Here is a 19,372-nt window from a genome sequence, read left to right as displayed (position 1 = left end):
AAAGGATAACTCCTAAAGGAATAACCACTGTTACAGAAGAAAAAGGAGCAGTGTATTAGGCAGCTTCTCATCACTATAATAAAATACCTGGGGCAGGCTACTTTATAGAGAAAAGATGCTTATTTTGACTCAGAATTCTGAAGGTCCAAGGTCCAAGCAGAATAATGCAGGCTCTGATGAGAGGCCCTGCATTGGATATATCATATCATGTGGCAGCTAGCAATGTATGCTTCCGTTCTTGTCCTCCCCTCCCCTCCCGTCCCCTCCCCTCCTCTCCCCTCCCTGGTGGCTCTCTCTTATAAAGCCACCAGGATTCCATCATGGAGACTCAACCCTATTGGCCTAATCTAATCACGCTCCTCAGACACTACCTCTAAACACCATAGTCAAATTAAATTTTTTATTAAGTCCATTCACATAAACTTTGGGGATTAAATTCCTGCGTGAGTCTGGTAGACAAATCATCTTTAAAACATAGCAGGCAATGAAGCCAATGACTTGCTCAAGTTCGCAGAGCAAATTGATAGTAGAGGCAGAACCAGGACACTTTCGTGGCCCGTGTTAGCTTCTCTTCTCATTTGCGCTTTCTGCAGGGGGTCACCTAGCAGTGCCTCTCAAAAGGTGGAGAAGAAATGCTTACCACAGAATCACGTGGGGTTATCTACAGACTCTAAGACAAATCCAAGGAAACTGCATTTTTACGGGCTCGTAAGGAAATTCTTACAGGCACGAAAAACGTTTTGGGGAAGACTAATGAGCCCTAGTCCAACGCAGTAATGTTCTCAAAATAAGCGTTGAGGATTTGTTTTAGCTTTCAATTCCGACTGCATCATGGGAAATGTAGTTTCTGCTCTCTTTCCCGCCTCCTGCTCGCAAACACTGTCCGGAAGGAGCCGATTAAATCCGGAAATAGCCGAGTTTTCCTCGGCTGGGCTTTTCCTGCCCGGTGGCATTCTGGGAAAGGGCAGTTTCCGTTAGGTGCTGAAGACTGAGGCGCGCCACCGGCCACCTTCCCACGTGAAGCGCTACGCGAGCATTGCTTGGCGGGGTCGTTCCCTGCTAGCTGCGGAGCGTCCCGGAAGCAGCGGGGGACCGGAAGTGGTCCGCGGAAGCTCAGCAGCTAGTCCGGGAGCCCGCTGTGAGGCGACTGGGAGTGCTGCGACGGCGCCATGTCCCTGATCTGTTCTAGTGAGTATTGGCTGCGGCCGGTCGCCCATCGGAGGCCCCAGAGCCAAGCAGGATAGTGTGCGGCCGTTGCGGGCCAGGGTCGGAACGGAGGTGGGAATGGGCGTCCGGGAGGCCAAGCGGCAGCCTGTCAGCCTGAGAGCGCTGTGCTGCTCATTGCGGGGTGCATTTGCGCAGTGCTGCGCAGTTTACACGGCTCCGGAGAATGATGGTCGCGGGGGTCATTTGAGGCCAGTCGCCTCGTGTTACAGAATGGGAAAAGGGCCGAACAGAGGGACCTGGTGCAGGGGAAATAGGTTTTGGTGTAGGAAATCCGAGGATCCGCCTCCGATTGTGATCTAGCTCCAGGGTCTGGGCCTCAGTTTCCCCACCTGCGAAATTGAAAGCATTACACTAGGTATTGTGTGAGGTCTCGCTGAGGATCAGGATTTCTGCAATTTGCAAAGATCACACAATGAATTAGAGGCAGAGACAGGGCTGAAAGCCAGGTGTCTGGCGCCCAGCCTCGCGCAGTATGACTAATACAAACAGCGCACATTTATAATGCCCTTACTGCTTTACAACGCACTTCCAAGTCTGTGATCTCATTATATCCTCACGAGAATTCTCTAAAGGAGAAATACAGACCCTGATTTTACAGAGGAGGACATAAAGCTCAGGAAGAGTGTGGTAGTGGCAGAGCTGGGTGACGGAGCTAGGTTCTTTGACCCTGAGTCTGTGCTTTCTCCATGCTACATGTTGTCTTTCCTTTGGTATTCTGTTATGGCATGCAGGAATTTCCCTTCTTACTGTTTCATCTTACTAGCTTCCGATCCTTTCTCTGTTCTCTTTTCCATTAATCTAAAGAGGTGAACGAAGGAAAGGAAATGATAAACAGAAAAAGGAATAGCACAATGAAGAAATTACAGCTTGCAAAGTATTTTCACATGCATTGTTTCATTTTTGTCTTGAGGAAGCTCACTTTTATATGTCTCAGCACCATCCTTCCTCTTGTAGGGAAGGGAAAACATCACCTCTAAGGAGTTGAGTCCTATGAGACAAACTGACAGATTAACTAGAGAAAAGCCAGGTTTCATTACCTCCTTAGTTACATATGCACAGGAGTTCTAAAAGACAGGAGACTTCAAGAAGGGAAGCTGATATTGCTCCTGCAGAAAAAAATAGGAGCTTGGTGAGGTGACAGGATGGTGACACATAAGTTAAGGAGGCACACAAGTTTAGGGGAGTGTGAAGAGAATTATGTGGTGAATGAAAGTTGGCTTGTTAGGCGATTAAAAAGTCTTACAGGTAATAAAAATTGTTAGAATGAGCTTGGAAGAGGCCTTCACTCCCCTGTTGGGAAGAGCCAATCTTTGATGGTTGAGGGAAGTTCAGAGAAAGCCCCAATGGCAGGAGGGCTGGAGAAAGTTCTTCCAGTCTTTGTTAGTTCAATGTACCCAGCAGATCATACACTTTGGCTGTTGTTTTCTGAGCCCCAGAACTCATGCACTCATTCTCTCATCTGGTTGGATGTCTGCCGGACATGTGCATTGTACTGGAGGTCAGAGAAAAGGCTGTAATTCTATCTTCAAGGGTTCAGGATCTAATCTCTGCAAAGTGCTTAGACTTGGCACATAGTAAACACTCAGTAAGTGTTGTTTGTTATTGTAGTGTTTGTTGCATCGCTTTCTAATTTCTCTGTCTGATGCTCTGTCTAAGACTTCTGACTGAGATGAATGGCAGAGATTTGAGTGGCATCATGTGCCTAGCCATTTTTGTTCAAAAATGAGATGGGCAAGCCAGGCAGTGGTGGCTCATGCCTGTAATCCTAGCTACTTGGGAGGCTAGGATCAGGATGACTGAGGTTTGAGGCCAGCTCTGTCAAAAAGTTTGTGAGACTGTCTCAGTGGAAAAAAACTAGGTGTGGTAGCATGCCTGTCATCCCAGCTACACTGGGAAGCATAAAATAGGATCACGATCCAGGCTTCCCTGGGCAAAAAGTGACACCCTGTCTTCAAAATAACCAGAGTAAAAATGGGTGGAAATGTGGCTCAAGTGATAGAGTGCCTGCCTAGCAGCACACAGTCCTGAGTTCAAGCACCAGTGCCACCAGGATAAAAGGGGGCAGGGATTATTGACTGCTCTGTAGGTGCCTCATGCATAGTTGTGCAGTAATTATTTGTTGACTTTTACTGTCAGGAGACTAATGGAGAAACCAGTTATATAGCATTTTGGGACCAATACTGAACTGGCTTGATGTCATATGTCTTACTTCCTAATAGTTGAGTGTGAGGGTGCATGGTCTTGTTGAGGCCAATGGGGTGAAGAATCTCCTAGGCCCAAGGTTTCTTTTCTCTCCACACTCACTGCCTGCTTTTTTCTTCTGCAGTCTCCAATGAAGTGCCAGAGCATCCCTGTGTATCCCCTGTCTCTAATCATGTGTACGAGCGGAGGCTCATTGAGAAGTATATTGCAGAGAATGGAACAGACCCTATCAACAACCAGCCTCTCTCAGAGGAGCAACTCATTGACATCAAAGGTGCCTGCTGAAGCCCTCAGCCCAGGGCCATCTTAGCTCAGCCTGAGAGAGTAGGAGGTGTAGTCAGTCTGGTGGAGGAATGATGACGATGACATCTCTTAACGATTAAAGGGAATGGAGGTGGGGAAAGGGAAGAGTTCCCTGGGTTATGGTTCCTCATACTTGCTTTTCCTCTCTTGGCAGTTGCTCACCCAATCCGTCCAAAGCCTCCCTCAGCCACTAGCATCCCGGCCATTCTGAAAGCCTTACAGGATGAGTGGGTGAGTTCCTGGAACAGACTCAGTGTCTTCTACATTTCAGGAGAATGTATCACTGGACCTAGGGGATGGAAGGATGGAGCATTGTTTCTTCCCTCTCTTCTTTTCCTCCCTCCCTTCCTTCTGCTGGAAATCAAACCCAGGCCCTCACTCATGGCAGGCCATTGCTTTCCCGCTGAGCTATCCAGGCTTGTTTTCTTTTTCAAGGGACAGGATGGTCGCACAGGAGGGGCCTGGTTGTTGAAATCGTGCAGATGTAGGTTCCAAACTTTGCTCTGTTGCTTATTAGCTTTGTGACTTTGGGCATGTTGCTTAGTTTTTTAGTCCTTATTTTCCTGGCCACAGAACATAGATTAGTGCTATTTCTCCAGGTTTTATGAAAAATAGAGTAAAAGTAAAAGCCTTGTCACATCCAGGGCTTCTTTCCATCACTGAGAGCAACACCTGGTACATAGGTGATCTAAAATATGAATGAATGAATGAATCTTGAGGAAATGTCTGACATGTTCCCTCACAGAGTAAGGGCAGGTAATAAATGGTAGCAGCATTGTTACTCTTGCCTTTTAGAGAGGTGATGGCATTACATCCATGGTTTGCTGGTATATTAGAGAAGGAGATGGAAAGAGCTGGCTCCCACTCCTTTCTTTGTGCCTGGTATTTGGTATGGGGTGTCTGCTTGAGTCTCTGAGCAGCTCAGGTTGATTTCAGCATAAGATAGAAGGCAGTGCCCTCTTCTTAAGAGCTGACTGCATATGCTTCTGCTCCCTCCCACCCCTCACAGTGGCCTTTCCTTCTTCCAGGATGCAGTCATGCTGCACAGCTTCACCCTGCGCCAGCAGCTGCAGACAACACGCCAGGAGCTGTCCCATGCGCTGTACCAGCATGATGCTGCCTGCCGTGTCATTGCCCGTCTCACCAAGGAGGTCACTGCTGCCCGAGAAGGTGCAGCCTGTTCCCTGTTGTCCCTTACTCTGGGTGGGCCCTGTTCTCTAATGTCCCATTTTTAACATTATCTTTTCTCTCAGCTCTGGCTACTCTGAAACCACAGGCTGGTCTCATCGTGCCCCAGGCAGTGCCAAGCTCACAACCAAGTGTTGTGGTAGGTGTCCCCCTTCCTTGCCAGCAGCCCATTTGTGGGCAGTGGCCCATGTAGCCTTCCTTATGCAGGTGTCTTTGGTGGTCTGTGTCTCTCTCACCCTTATCTTTCTTTTCTGTAGGGTGCAGGCGAGCCCATGGATTTGGGTGAGCTGGTGGGAATGACTCCCGAGATTATCCAGAAGGTAAGTTGTGCTCTCACTTGAGGGGATGCTGATGGGCCCTCACTTTTTACTATCTGCCTTGGATCCAGTGCAAATAAGAATCCCACACATGGGGGAGGAGTGGGGAGGAGGGGAGGAGCGGGGAGTGCTGTAGAGCATGAACTCTGGGACCAGATTGCCTGAACTTGTATTTTGGTGCTGCCACTTGTAAGCTTTATGACCTTGGCTCACTTAGCCAATACTTCTGCGTCTCATTTCCCTTGCTTCTAAACTGAGAATAACGGTACGTCCTTTGTAGACTTGTAGGAAAGATTTAATTATTGATAAATGCAATGTTTAGATCTTGCTGTTATTGGAATTCTTTGCAGATATTAAACTGCTTTATTATGTTTCATGTTTTTCCCTACCAGACATAGGATAGGAATCATCTTTATTTTACAGATAAAGAATTTGAGACTGAGACTCAAAGACACACCTCAGAAAAGAGGCAGAGCGGGGTTCTGTTCCAATCCAGGGCCCTGTTGTACACACACAGAATCTTAATTTGTGGGGTTTGATAGTTAGTATCTTACCGAGCAGCTCAAGTTGTCAGCAAGCATCTAAGCTGTCATCTGCACAGCACAGACCTGGTTCATGTCTTCATTTGCCATTTATTACTTCTGTGACCTTGGCAAGTGACTTCTCTTCTTTGGGTCTGAGTTTCCTCATCTGTGTAATGTCATGAACACCCACCTCATGGGGTTGGGGTGAAAGTAAAAGAGATAAGCATGTCAGCTTTTAGCATAAACTTGGCAGATAGCATGTTCTTGGTGATGCTTGTAAAAGCATGGATGTGACCACATCCAGTGTGTATTGTCCTGGCAAGATCATTTATCTCACATCAAACCTTCTCCCTCTCTTCCCTAGCTGCAAGACAAGGCCACTGTGCTTACCACGGAACGTAAGAAGGTGAGTCTTCTTCTAGAGGTGGATGACAGAGTTGGCCTGGTGTGAGGCACTTTGCTCCTTGGGGAAAATGGGGGTAGTTGAATCCTGCATTTACTGCTGCTTTTCTTTGGGGGCCTTTTTGTTTTCCCAGAGAGGGAAGACTGTGCCTGAGGAGTTGGTGAAGCCGGAAGAGCTTAGCAAATACCGGCAGGTGGCATCCCATGTGGTGAGTGGCTGGGTCCCTCTTACTTAGAGACAGGACCCCCCACAGTGGTTTCTGGAGTGAGGCTTAGCATGGGGAGCAGTTAGTGGAAAGCTGCCTGGGGCTCTGGTCCTATGTATTGCCTTGGCTGCTAAGTTGTCAGGGCTTCTGCCTAGCTTTGGGTTTCCTAGTAATGCAGTCAGCAAGTTGTCACATCCAGGCAGAAAGGCAAGCTGAGAGGATAAGGAGTAGAAGGCAGTCTTGTTTCTCTGGCTGGGGAGGATGACTGGGGATTGATGTGGCTTCCTGGCCTGCCTTGATTTAGCCATAATTGGTTTTGGTGTGGCTTTCTCTGCAAAGGGGCTGCACAGCGCCAGCATTCCTGGAATTCTTGCACTGGACCTCTGCCCCTCCGACACCAACAAGATCCTCACTGGTGAGTCTAGGCCAACAAGATCCTCACTGGTGCCTCTGGTCCATTTCATAAAACTGGGGTCAGAAGGACCTTCTTCAACAAAGGGTTCTGTGTAGGCCTGACTCATTTTTGGTCTTCTTTGGGTCTTCTCCAGGTGGGGCAGATAAAAATGTCGTTGTCTTCGATAAGAGTTCTGAACAAATCCTGGCTACTCTCAAAGGCCACACCAAGAAGGTCACTAGTGTGGTGTTTCACCCATCTCAGGTAAGGAGTTCTTACGGCTACCCTTAGTCCTTTTGTCCCGAGACCTGTTTCAGAGGTTTAGGGGCCTGTAACTAGTGCCTGATCCCCTGCTGCCTTGGTGTGGTGGGGTTGAGAAAGCTCTGGCTCTCAGGAGTAGGCCTTTTTGTGCGTGTTTGGAACAGGGGCATTCCCCTTCTTGAAGGCCTCCTAGGGCAGCAGTCTTGAAGCCAGGTAGAGGAATGAAATGCATATTGATAAAACATACTCACTAAGACTAAGACATTTTAATTAGAAAAAGAAAAAAAAATCTTACAGCTTTTATAAAGTAAACTACAGAAAACAGAGCTCAACACAATCTTGACTGACAGGTGTTCAAGGAAGATACATTCATGTTTCCATGATCCTCTGGGGTAGAGAATCAAAAGTTGATGTTGACTGTTGAAAGTGTTGTGGGTTCAAATAAGTGAAAACCTCTGGTTTACAGGATAAAGGTAGCTTATCAGACCAGATTAAAGGGCTCATGGGATTTGAGTTTTAAGCCGAGGGTGGTTTGGTCAGTTTTAAGCCTAGGGTGGTTTGGTCTGGGATTGCAGGACAAGATAGCAATAGTGCTTGGCAGTTAGCCTCTCCCTTGACCTTGGGGAAGAATAATGGCTTTTTTGTTTGGTTGGTTGTTTTTTGACAATACTGGGGCTTGAACTTAGGGCCTCATGTTTGTTAGGCAGGCATTCTATCACTTGAGCCACTCTGCCAGCCCTTTTTTGTGTTGGGTATTTTTGAGATGGGGGTCTCAAGAACTATTTGCTCAGCCTGTCCTCTAACCATTATACTCTTTATCTCTGTTTCTTAAGTAACTAGGATTATAGGTATGAGCCATCGGCACCCGGTGAACATGGCATTTTTAATTAAACTTAATTCAAATCGAAAGCACTGTTTTCCTGTTTACTTGGTGTTAATAGTTGTATTTTATGAAATTGTGTTAATAAAAGATGGCAGTTGTGTTTATCTTATGACTGTTACGGTCCTAACTAACCAAAATAATTTGTTAGAATACTATGTGAGGTTTCTCCTCTGCCCCAGGTCCTTTGGAAAAGGGATTTACCCCTGAAATCCAGAAGAGTGGGGCACATTGGAGCATAGCCTACAGCCCTTTCCAGACACAGTGCTGTTCAGACCCATATCATCCAGTACAGTAGCTATTTCATGTGGCAAATTAAATTAAAAAGTCAGTACCTCAATTATACTAGCCACATTTATCAGGAGTGTAGGAAGTAGGGTGAGAAATAGGTATCTGTTGCTCTTACTCTCTTTACCACCAGGTGGCGAGGCCTCCCCAAGGCCTGATGTCATCTGACCATAATTACAGGTTGGCTTTGTTAGGCATCATTGTTTGGATGGGTGACCCAGGCAGGGAAGGGCTGAAAGGAGAAGTAATTGTTGGTAGTTGTGGCCACCCATGCCCCCAGGTGAAAGACTTGTTCAGCCCGTCTCTTCCCAGTCTCTGATACCTGCTTCTTGTATTTTCTTCTAGGAACTGGTGTTTTCTGCCTCTCCAGATGCCACTATCAGAATTTGGTCAGTCCCGAACACCTCTTGTGTACAGGTTGTTCGGGCCCATGAGAGCGCTGTGACAGGCCTCAGCCTCCATGCTACTGGGGACTATCTCCTGAGCTCCTCTGATGACCAGGTGTGATCCCAGGCTGGGTCTGCTGAATCATGGTCTCTCCTGAAGGCCATAGGCTCTGGGGACTCCCTTTCACACTGGCTCCTTTGCTTCTCTTTCTTAGTACTGGGCCTTCTCTGACATCCAGACAGGGCGTGTGCTCACCAAGGTGACTGATGAGACCTCTGGCTGCTGTAAGTTGCATCAGAGTCGCTGGGCTCTTTTATTTGTTTTTTTTTTTTAAGTCATTTACTTATTCTTCTAAAGACTACATTTATCACTAGCACCTGCCTAGTGCCAGGCTTTGTGCTGGGCACAGTGAGGAATGTGAAGAACAGGAGCTTGGCTTGGCTGCTCTTAGTCTGTCCTGGTGGAGTCTAACCACACATCCATTTCACCCTCTCCACAGCTCTCACCTGTGCACAGTTCCACCCTGATGGACTCATTTTTGGAACAGGAACCATGGACTCTCAGATCAAAATCTGGGACTTAAAGGTAGGGCATGGCAGAACTCCATCTGAGGCCTAGGGTTGGGTGAGCTGATTATGTGATGATGGCATCTGGCCAGTGGGGTGTCCTGAGGGTGGGGAGGTATTGACTCTGTGTGTGTGGTGTGTTGGATAATGGGCTAGGGACTCTGGGTTGGGCTGTTCCTGCTAGTTGTTCTTCCCCAAGGACCAGCTCTCAGAAGTAAAAGTTTGGTGAGCCCCCTTTTTTTCCTCTCCTCTCCTGAGCAGTAGGTGACCTGTTTTACTACCCGTCTTCCAACTGTAGGAGCGCACCAATGTGGCCAACTTCCCTGGCCACTCAGGTCCCATTACCAGCATTGCCTTCTCTGAGAATGGGTACTACTTGGCTACAGCAGCTGACGACTCCTCTGTCAAGCTGTGGGACCTGCGCAAGCTTAAAAACTTTAAGACATTGCAGCTGGACAACAATTTTGAGGTGTGCCCCTCCCCATTGCTCTTGCTCACTTCTCTTTCCTGTTTCTTGATTGTTTACTGAATTAATCTCAGCTGCTTCTGTTTGTCCCCAGTTGCTCCATAGTTTCTGTTCTCTTTGGGAAACCTCTCTTTCTGGTTCTGGCAGGTGAAATCACTGATCTTTGATCAGAGTGGTACTTACCTGGCACTTGGAGGCACAGATGTTCAGATCTACATCTGCAAACAGTGGACGGAGATTCTTCACTTTACAGGTATCACCATCCCTGGGCTCCTGAGGCCATTTTCCCAGGCTGCCTTTTTTTTTTTTTTTTTTGCAAAAAATCCAGGACCTCATGCATGATGCCAGGCACTCTACCACTGAGCCACATCCCAGCTCCTCAGGAAGCTTTTGCTCACTACCTGGGGCGCTAGAGCACTGTGGCCAAAGAAAGGGCCTTGAGAGTGAGAGTGCTTCCTATAAGTGCTGGTACTCCTCCCCCACTCCAAGCTGTATGGTAAGGGGCAAGTTACATGATCTCTCTGGAGCCTCAGGAAAGTGGGAATGATGACTACATACCTCGTGGGGTTGTTGGAGGTTTGCATGAGAATATCCCCACAGGTTAGAGCAGTGTCCAGTACGAGTAGGGATGGACATCATTCAGTATTGGGTCTTACTTGATTTGAGCAGTGAATAATACAGAACCAGTTGGAGATTTTTGTCAGGTTAGTTAGGAAGGTCAGATATTGGGGGGATTTAGCATTTTTAAAACATTTTTTGTAGTGCTAGGGATAGAACCCAGAGCCTTGTGCATGCTAGACAAATTTTCTACCTCTGAGCTACACTTCCAGTCCCAACACTAGCATTTATTTCATTGCAATTAGAAGTGCTAAAGAAGAAAAGTATGAGAGGTTGAGACAGTACCAAAGAGGATTTCTAGTCTTGAACTAGTCTTGTGACTCTGGGTGTGTGACTTGCCCTCTGAAAAAGTATTGGCACTGCTTTGCAGTGTGTGCCAGCTGCTGATGTGGATGTGTGTGGCCATGCATGGTAGGGTGCCTGGTGCTCCCTTAGATGATGAATTTTGTCCTTTTGATGAAATTCTCATCCTTATTAGCAAGTTTCGAGTAAGATTGTAAGTATTTCTTCCACACCCTGTATTCTCCTGAGCCCTGCTCTGTGTCTCTTTGTAAAGGCCTAACTATGTAGCCAACTGGTTTCAACTCCACACTGGGCCCAGAGTTTTGGTTTGGATCTGAGTTAGGTAGAGCAGTGGCGGCACAGGGTAGGCTTTTGTGGGGAGCTTGTGGGCTCTAGGTGTGATTCTAAATCTAGAAGCAATTTGCCCTGGTGTTCATGAGTTATCTTGAGTCCTGAGGAGGGTCAGTCAGCCTATCTGCCCTTGATCCTGCCCCACCTGTGGTTCACATCCCATGGAATTGAAATCCCTGGAGCTAGAACTAGCTAATGGGTCACTCCAGTTACTAGCAAGAAGGTAGAACTAATCTGGGTGATGGTGGCTCAAAGCTTGTAATCCTAGCTACTTGGGAGACTTAAGATTGGGAGGCCAGCCTGGGCAAATAGTTCAAGATGGATCCCCATCTCCAAAATAATCTGAGCAAAATGGACTGGCGGAGTGGCTCAGGCAGTAGCGTGCCTGCTTTGCAAGCAAGAAGCCTTGAGTTAAAATCCCACTCCCACCAGATTTAAAAAAAAAAGTTACAACTAAACATACCAATAAAACACCATTTTCCACCTGAACTGAATTGCAGTTGCTCAGAAAGCTCAGGTGAGAAGAGGGACTGACATGCTTTTATTTATTCATCCCACCAGTGAGAAATGGAGTACCTGTCTTGTGGCAGGTGCTGAGGTGCTGGAGATAAGTGGTGAGCAGCTCGGAGTAGAACACTGCCCCTTGTGAGTGTAGTTGATGGGAAAACATAAACAAGTAGCACCATGCAGTGTGATAAATACCGACTGGGGTATATTAGAACCATGGTGTTCAGGGTCAGTGTTCAGCCCTAGAGGAGGAAAAGGTATCTTACAGCTGTTTCTTATCTCTCCTCAGAGCACAGTGGCCTGACCACAGGGGTGGCCTTTGGACATCATGCCAAATTCATTGCTTCAACTGGCATGGACAGGAGCCTCAAGTTCTACAGCCTGTAGGTCCGGTGCCTTCTCACAGAAGCTGGGCCTCATCTCAGCAGTGGGTTAGAGTTAGGGGTAGGGGGTGGGGGGTGTCTTCTGGGAGGGAGGGGGATCTATGGGTTGGGACATTCACTTCATTTCACTCTGGTCTGGGTGATGGCCTGAGAACCACGGTGACATGGAACACCTCATCCATGCAGCCTTCAGGCCCCATAGGAATGGACATTCGGGGAAGAACTGTCACCTTGTAAAGGTTCAGAGGTGGTGGCTGTTCCATACCCACTTTGTTTCAGTTCCTGTGAGACAGGGAGGCTGAGCCAAGGGAACTGTGAAGGGGGTGGGCATGAGGGCTTATGCAGGTTTTTGTAAGCAGTGATCTAGTTTCATTAAAAAAAGAAAACAATAAATCTAGCCACCTCCTGTGTCTGTCTATACCTGAGCAGGGAAGGTCAAGGGGAGGGAATACAGTGGGATACTGGCTGCCAGGAAGCTCATTGTTCTGTTCTCTCTCTCCTCTCTCACTCCCCTCCCTAAGCCATTTGACAGATTCCAGGGCCTCTAGGCACTTGTGCTTGACTTATCCCACAAGGCCAGAAGGGAAGGAAAAGTGCAGGAAAGATTAGCATGGGCCTGCTGGTGAGGAGCTGTGAGTAGGTCAGTAGGATTCTTTGGCTGCAAGGTGATAGAAAACCTGTTCCTGACTGGCTTAAATAAAAAAGGAGATTTTATTGGCTGTGGCAGCTGATATGTTGAGGTAGAGCTGGTTCCAGGGGAGATGCCAGTGAACAGTAAATAATAAAAGGTCAGGTGGAGAGGATTAATGTAGAGTTCTGTACCTACTTTACATTAGGAGGTCACGAAAAGCTTGTGAGGGAAGGACAAGGAGCTCAATGGGAAGGAGAGTTGTAAGCAGAGGGAGGAAAGGGTCTGAGGCTAGGAAAAGTGAAGTGTGTGGTGGAACAGGGAGACCAGGGTGGTTGGAGTATGGTGGCTGAGGGTGAGTCACCATGGATGTGGCCCAGGAAGATCATCAGTGCCCTTGAGAATTACTGTCCATTGGAATGTTGGGGTTGGGAGCCTGATCAGAGTGGGTGGGAAGACAGGTGGTTACTGTTGAGAAATTGTGCTAGGAAGGGGAGCAAATAAATGGGGTATATCTTCCCTGGGTACCAGGGTGCCTAGTAGCTAGGGAAGGCCCTGGGAAGCCTTGCAGTAAAGACCAGCTGCTGCCTCATGTTTTTGAGTAGGTAAGCCTTAACCTGTGTGTGCCTATTAATGGTTCGTGGACCTCACCCCTTGTGCAGCTAGTGTTGACTGTTGTAAAGGGCACTTCATTGGACATCTGAGTTCTGAGTCCATCATTTGCCCATCTGCTTTGTGTGATTGAAGCTGTTGCTCAGTGTATGATTGTACTAGTTTAACATATCAGCCAGTTGTAGGTATTCTAGTTTGAAAAATGAATGATTATTTTTAAGTTACTTTTTTTTTCCTTCAGTATTAGTGTTTGAACTCAAGGTTAGCTGAGTTCTCTCTTGCTAGGCGAGTGCTCTACCACTTAAGCTACACCCCCAGTCCTTTTTTGCTTTAGTTATTTTTTGATTAGGGTCTTGAGTTTTTGGCCCTGCTGGCCCAGACCTTGATCCTTCTACCTAGGCCTCCCTGAAGCTGAGACTGTAAGTGCACACTGCCATGTCTGGCCTATTGATTGAGATGGGGTATTGGTCACTTTTTGCCCAGACTGGCCTTGAGCCTTAGTCCTCCTGATCTGTGCCTCCCCGGTAGCTAGGATTAAAGCATGTGTCACCACACCTGGCTTTAAATGTCGATTTTAATAAGAGAGAGGTTACACAGTTTGCCAAGGCAGGACAAATTTAAAATGGAATTAGGACAACAACTGAGTTAAAAGTGAGCAGGTAACAGCTATTTGCTGGAGCACAGTCATAGGAATTGGGTGAGGGTTAAAAGCAAGGCCTGGGGCTAAGTTGGCCCCCAGGGCTGGCACAGCACTGAAGCCATGGAGTGGTTTCTGGTGTTTGATATTACCATGTATTCTCTGCCTAAGTGATACTGAAGGACAGAGGTTCTTGGGGGAATCCTTAGGTTGATGGGTACTATGGTCAACCTAAAACTGAAGTGAATTGTGGATCTGTGTATAGAAAGGAGGGGCCATAGCACAACCCCGAGGGACTGGAATCCCACCCCTGATCCCAGCTAGTTCTGAGTCATTGCCCCAGGAGAGTGGGAGTGTAATGTCACTGTCTTGGCCTCTGGCAGCCTGATGTTTGGTTTAGAAGTCCCTGAAATACATCACCTCTGTTCCAAGCCATCAACCTCTCATCACATAGTATCTGTGTGTCAGATACTACATACATTCTCAAGTTTAATTTTTTTTGGTGTATGTGGTGCTGGGATTTGAACTCAGGTCTTTGTACATGCTAGGTAAGTGCTCTGCCACTGAGCTACATCTCCAGCCCCACATTTAATTCTAAGCATCCTTGCCGTGGGCTGTCCAGCACTCTGAGTAGCTTCTTGTTCCAGGCACACCTCGTGGGACTTCATGCCCTCTTTGTGCACAGGGTGGGATTGGGATTGTGAACTTGAACTACACTCTGGCTTTGGATTCTGGCTCTGGCATTTAGTAGCTGTGGGACCTTGTGCAGATTACTTTCTCTTTCCATTTCTTCATAAGATGGGGATCTTGTACTTACAAGAGACAGCATAAGGATTTAGTGAATATGAGAAATGCTCACAGCAGGGACTGCACATAATAAATGCTATATATTTTTAAATTGTGGCTACTGCTATATGTTCCCTGGAGTCTTGCCTTCCCAATCCTCCAGAAAGCCTTTAGTGCCCATCCCTACCCTGCCAGGTGAGTGACCTCCCTATGAGGCCGTGGTTCACACCTTCAGCATAACTCACCATGTTACCTTGAAGGTGTTGATGTATTTGTCTGTTTTAGCTAAATTGTCATCTCAAGGGCAGGACCATGTATTCACTGCTGACATTCATCTTACCTCATGTCCCGTTGTTACTAAATGACAGATGGAGAGATTCAGCCCTGTGCTCAGTCCAAAACCCCGGCCATGTTTTCTCCTTCCTTGGTGCAGAAAAGCCGGGTGGCTGTAGACTCAGCTAGTTCAGCGAGAATATACTGAGAGCTTTCACCTCTGCCAAACATCTCCAGAGTTTGAACACAATTGTGTTTGGTAGGTTATCCTTGGGAAGGATCTTAAAAGAGCCTGTCCTTTCTGGACCCACGCCGTCAGTGACCATAGTGTTCCTGTATTTAGGGCCAGGTGTGGTCAGTAGGCCAAGGTGTCCAAAGGGAAGTCATTTGGTGGTGGAATCAATTGTCCTGTGTCCTATGTGCACTTGTGCCTTTTGATGATCAAATCTCATGTCCCAGTGCTGCTGTTCAGCTGAGAGAGCATCTACTTTGTTCTGCTTATACTTGGAGCACTAACCCAGGTGGTCACCTGGGGGTATTACAGTTGCAGGAGTCTCCCCAATAACCTGGCACCATGAGAGAGCTCCTCAGTGCCACAGATGACCTTGCTAAGTAGGTGGTGTCAGTCTCATTCCATAGATGAGCAAACACTCAAGCACCTTGGCTTAAAGCCATCCTGTTAAGTCGTGGAGCTGGGATTTTTAACTTTCTGGCCTTAGGAGACCAAGGTGCTTTACCAGCTCATCAGCTGAGACAGAAATGGTAGCTACCCCCTCCATAGCTCTATGATATAGGGTTATGGTGAGCGCAGGCTCTTGAGTCAGAAGCCCAGGTTTGATCCCAGCTCTGCAGCTTTCTGTGCCATGTCTTTGTTCTGAGTTTCTGTACTGAAAAATGAGCTTATAAAGCCTACTTGATAGGGCTGTCGGTGAACTCAGGTGTAGAGAGCACATGGAGGCACTCAGTAAATGTTGGCTACTTTTCCCCTGCTCCTCTATGCTGGAGTCAGTGACACTGACTTCTTGGCTTCTTGGTGACCTCAGTTCTTGACACCTGTGATGTAAAGGTTTGGCCTGACTGCCTTCTCTATCCATAAACCTATAGCTGTGGGGACACAAAAGAGCTGGAACAAAATTTAGGCAGGGAGACTGGAATGTGCAGAACACAGCCAGGACACTGGAATTCTAAGAAGGGCCAAGACAGAGGACATGAGGGTACAGCTGGTTTGAAACCTAGTAAATCTGGAGGGAAGTGGTACAAGACAATCTTGAAAAAGTAGAGGTTCCCGAGGTAGAGCAGAGGAATGGAGTTAGGGGTGGCTGGTGTAAGAAAGGAGCCAGTGACCTGGGGTGCAGCAAGGAGGGATGAGATGGCAGGTTTGTGAAGTCTAAGATCCCTCCTGCTCTGAGGTTTTCAAAATTTGTAGATCTTTTAACATGTTAAAACTTTTTAATTGTGAAATATTCATATATAATATCTAAAACATACCAATAATACCATTGAGAATGGAATCGAATAGAAAAGAATAGGATACAAAGAATAGAAACACCCTTGTATCCACCAGCCAAAGAACGCAGTGAGGCTCTAGGTGTGATATTCCCTGAATATAACCCTCCCTCTCCTACACAGAGAAAACCAGTATTCTGAAGTTGGTGTTGCTAATTGCTTTGATTTTTGGTATAATTTTCCTCCTATAGTTTTTTGCTGATTTTTAAACTTTGTGTAAATGAAATCATTCTGTCTGCTTTCTTTTACTCAGTACTGTTCTTTAATTTTTAACTAGCATACATTGATAGTTTGAGGGGGTTTCGTTGTGATAATTCCATAGATGTGTGCACAAGTTCACTTCTTCTATTGTATTCCCTTACCCTTCCATTTTCCTCCCCCCTTTTTCAAACAGCATTTGGTGTGTTTGATTAACACTTCCATCCTCTTCACCCCTCAGTATCTTTTTATTTGCCTCAATACTGTTTGAGTTATCTGTATTAACACGTAGTGTAGTTCATTCATTGTGTAAGCAAAGGCAAATGGCCACACATCTCACACCAGGCTGCTGGGTAAGTGTTTTGTGGAGATGGGAACACCTAGAGGTGCGATTCTGCTTGGTCCATGCATTCCAGGACAGTGTTCGCTGGGACCAGTGTCCTGTGGTACTTACAAGCTCTTCCCCCTTGATATGGTCAGGGATCTGGGGTCCAAATGTTACTGTTGCAGTTATTTGTTGTGGCCAACCCACAGCAGGATCCACTGCAATAAGTTCATGGAGAAGCCCAGACCTTCCTCTGACATAATTAGGGGGTTGGGGACCAAGCCTTACACTTGATCAGTAATACCTGCAGGGGGTGCTTGGCAATGGCGGGATTCTATGGAGCCCTTGTAAAAGGTCAGCTCTTTCTGGAGGCCAGACTGCAAGGGAAAAACCTTGGATAAGGTAAGGTAAGGTTAGCCCTTACCTCGTTCATTGTAAAAATCCATTGTAGCAATATACTACAATGCATTTACATGTTCTGTTGTTGATAATGGACAGATGAATTGTTTCTAGTTTTATCATTTTTTGGCTATTATAAACAAAGTCTGTGAACATTCTGGTGTAAGGTTTACTCTAGGATACCAACCTAAGAGCGGACTTACTGTAATATTAGGTCATGACATCTAGCTTCAACATTGGTGTGCCTGTTGACATTCTGATTAATAGTGACCAAGTGCTGCTGTCTCCAGACCTCACTAACGCTTGGTATTTTCTGATCTTTTAAGTTTTGCCAATTTAGTGGTGTATCATAGTACCTTGCAGTTTAATTTTCACATCCATGATTATTGTTGAGGTTGAACATTTCTCCCCTCCTCTGTACTCCCATTCCCCACAATGCTAGCTAGACAAGTGCTATGCCACTGAGCTATATCCCTGGCTCAAGGTTGAGCATCTTTTCATCCACGTGTAGAACATTCGAGTCTATATTCTGTGACATGCCTATTGTACCCCTGGCCTGTTTCTTTGTGTTGTCTTTTTCTGATTTGTAGCACTTAAAAAATACGTATGCTTTGCATAACAATCCTTTTGTCAATAAAGTGTTGTAAAGTGTCCCAGTTTGTGCCTTGTCTTCTCCCTGATTTCTGGTTGTGACTTGTAACTGTATCAGTAAGAATGTTTTGAGACTGACTGACCATGACATTCTTTCCAACAGGATTTGAATTCAGCCCTTGAGGTTTTATTGAACTTTTGAGGGTTTCCCCTTTCTCCTCAGACTAACAATTTGGACTGCACACAGAGGAAAGGGGAAAGGGGTCCTTTTTAGTCCATGAAGATGAAGATAGGTAAGATTCCTTATGGTGCTGTCCCTTTCATGCAATAGCTGTAATTCCCCTTCACCTTGCTCTGAGGACAGCCCTTTGAGGCCCAGCTTTCTTAAGAGCCGCACCCTGACTTTTTCACCTTTGGCAGTCTCTGGGCTTGATTTGGAGTCCCTGTGCTCATCCAAGCCGAATGTCAAGGTCTCCAGGATTCTGTAGAAGTTCCCAGAATAGAAGCTAGTTTTACTTCCCAGAGTTTTTGCTTTTATTTTTGTCCTATCTACATGCCTTTTTTCCCCCTCATGTGAGTTCAACAGTGACTTAAGCACATTTAAAAATATTTATAATCTGGCATCTCAGTTGTTTACTTCCAAAGACTGACCTAGGGTCTGGTCTTCACTGTTGGAGCACAAGTGGCATTTTCACACGAAACACTGCCGCAGGAATGCTGAGGTAGCAGTCACGCTTGAAGGAGTTAACTCCTAAACTGAAGCTCTGCAGTGTTCACCCCCCTTTATTTAGAGCAAAGCACCTGCAGTGAAATTAATTTGATCTTAGTGCGCAGGGTATGTGGGAGGTGGAGAGTAAGGGATCCCTTTGGGTCTCACGTAGCTGTGGCCTAAAAGACAGGAAGAGACAAAACCTGATGGGCATGAGCTGCTTGCTCTGCTTCCTGCCACAGGGTGGAAGTGAGTTGCTGTCATCCCCATCAGGTCTGATGCAGCTTGTCACATTATCCAAGTGCTGCCTGCTCCCGCCAGCAGGGAAGAAGTTTTAGCTGAGCAAAATTCAGGTGAAATTTTGGTATCTAGGAAAGTGAAAGCTTAGACTGCTTCCTCCAGTGAAAGCATGGGGAACCTCATGCTGCAGTGAACTTACTTTAATGGTTCATGTGTTTTTCACATTTGTTTCTGAACACAGAATCCTTTGATATGTGTTGAGAAAACCTCTGTATAATTTAAGCATCAGTTACAAAGTTGCCATAAAAAATCATGTACCTACATATATTTAAAAGTAGGAGAGAGGGCCCAAGTGGTAAAATGCCTGCCTAGCGAGTGCAAGGCTCCGAGTTCAGACCCCAGTACCACCAGAAAAGAAAAAATTGCGTCTCACAGGTGGAACATTAAAAAAGCAAACACAAGTTTTGTGATTATGCAGGGCAGGGGAAGATCTTTGCTGTATTCAAAGACAGGGAAAAAAATTCAGTGACATAATTATCTCAAACACAAAAGCCAGTTGCTGATCAATGGGAACCTGGAAGATATTGATCCCTTGATTGGTGAAAGCTCTTTACAGACAAGGAAATAAATGGAGGACAGGTTAAAACCATGAAGGGTAATTTGCAAGATACAAGTGGCTGTGAAAGTGCATAACTTCTAATCAGGGAGATCCATTT

The 19,372-nt window shown here is 46.4% G+C and overlaps 1 protein-coding gene across 1 annotated transcript; it reads left to right on the top strand.

The window, feature by feature from the left end:
- The first annotated feature begins 934 nt into the window (after positions 1–934).
- Prpf19 (pre-mRNA processing factor 19) lies at positions 935–17,767 on the top strand. The gene is made up of 16 exons (XM_020176180.2): positions 935–1,188; positions 3,554–3,703; positions 3,887–3,963; positions 4,761–4,902; positions 4,986–5,059; positions 5,178–5,240; positions 6,126–6,167; positions 6,298–6,372; positions 6,709–6,784; positions 6,918–7,027; positions 8,538–8,693; positions 8,794–8,863; positions 9,079–9,164; positions 9,444–9,614; positions 9,759–9,864; positions 11,659–17,767. Exons 1-16 carry the CDS (start codon positions 1,170–1,172, stop codon positions 11,754–11,756), a joined length of 1,515 nt encoding a protein of 504 aa, XP_020031769.1. The 5' UTR covers positions 935–1,169; the 3' UTR covers positions 11,757–17,767.
- Positions 17,768–19,372: the final 1,605 nt, after the last annotated feature.

Source organism: Castor canadensis, chromosome 1, assembly GCF_047511655.1.
Source record: "Castor canadensis chromosome 1, mCasCan1.hap1v2, whole genome shotgun sequence".
Taxonomy (NCBI): Eukaryota; Metazoa; Chordata; class Mammalia; order Rodentia; family Castoridae; genus Castor; species Castor canadensis.
Note: the sequence above shows the minus strand (reverse complement) of the source record. Positions and strands in the feature narration are given on the sequence as shown.

Excerpts from the sequence above, each read along its gene's own strand:
- Prpf19 (XM_020176180.2), top strand. Across the intron at positions 3,964-4,760 it reads AAGCCTTACAGGATGAGTGG|GATGCAGTCATGCTGCACAG; the intron begins GTGAGTTCCTGG and ends TCCTTCTTCCAG. Across the intron at positions 6,373-6,708 it reads GGCAGGTGGCATCCCATGTG|GGGCTGCACAGCGCCAGCAT; the intron begins GTGAGTGGCTGG and ends TTCTCTGCAAAG.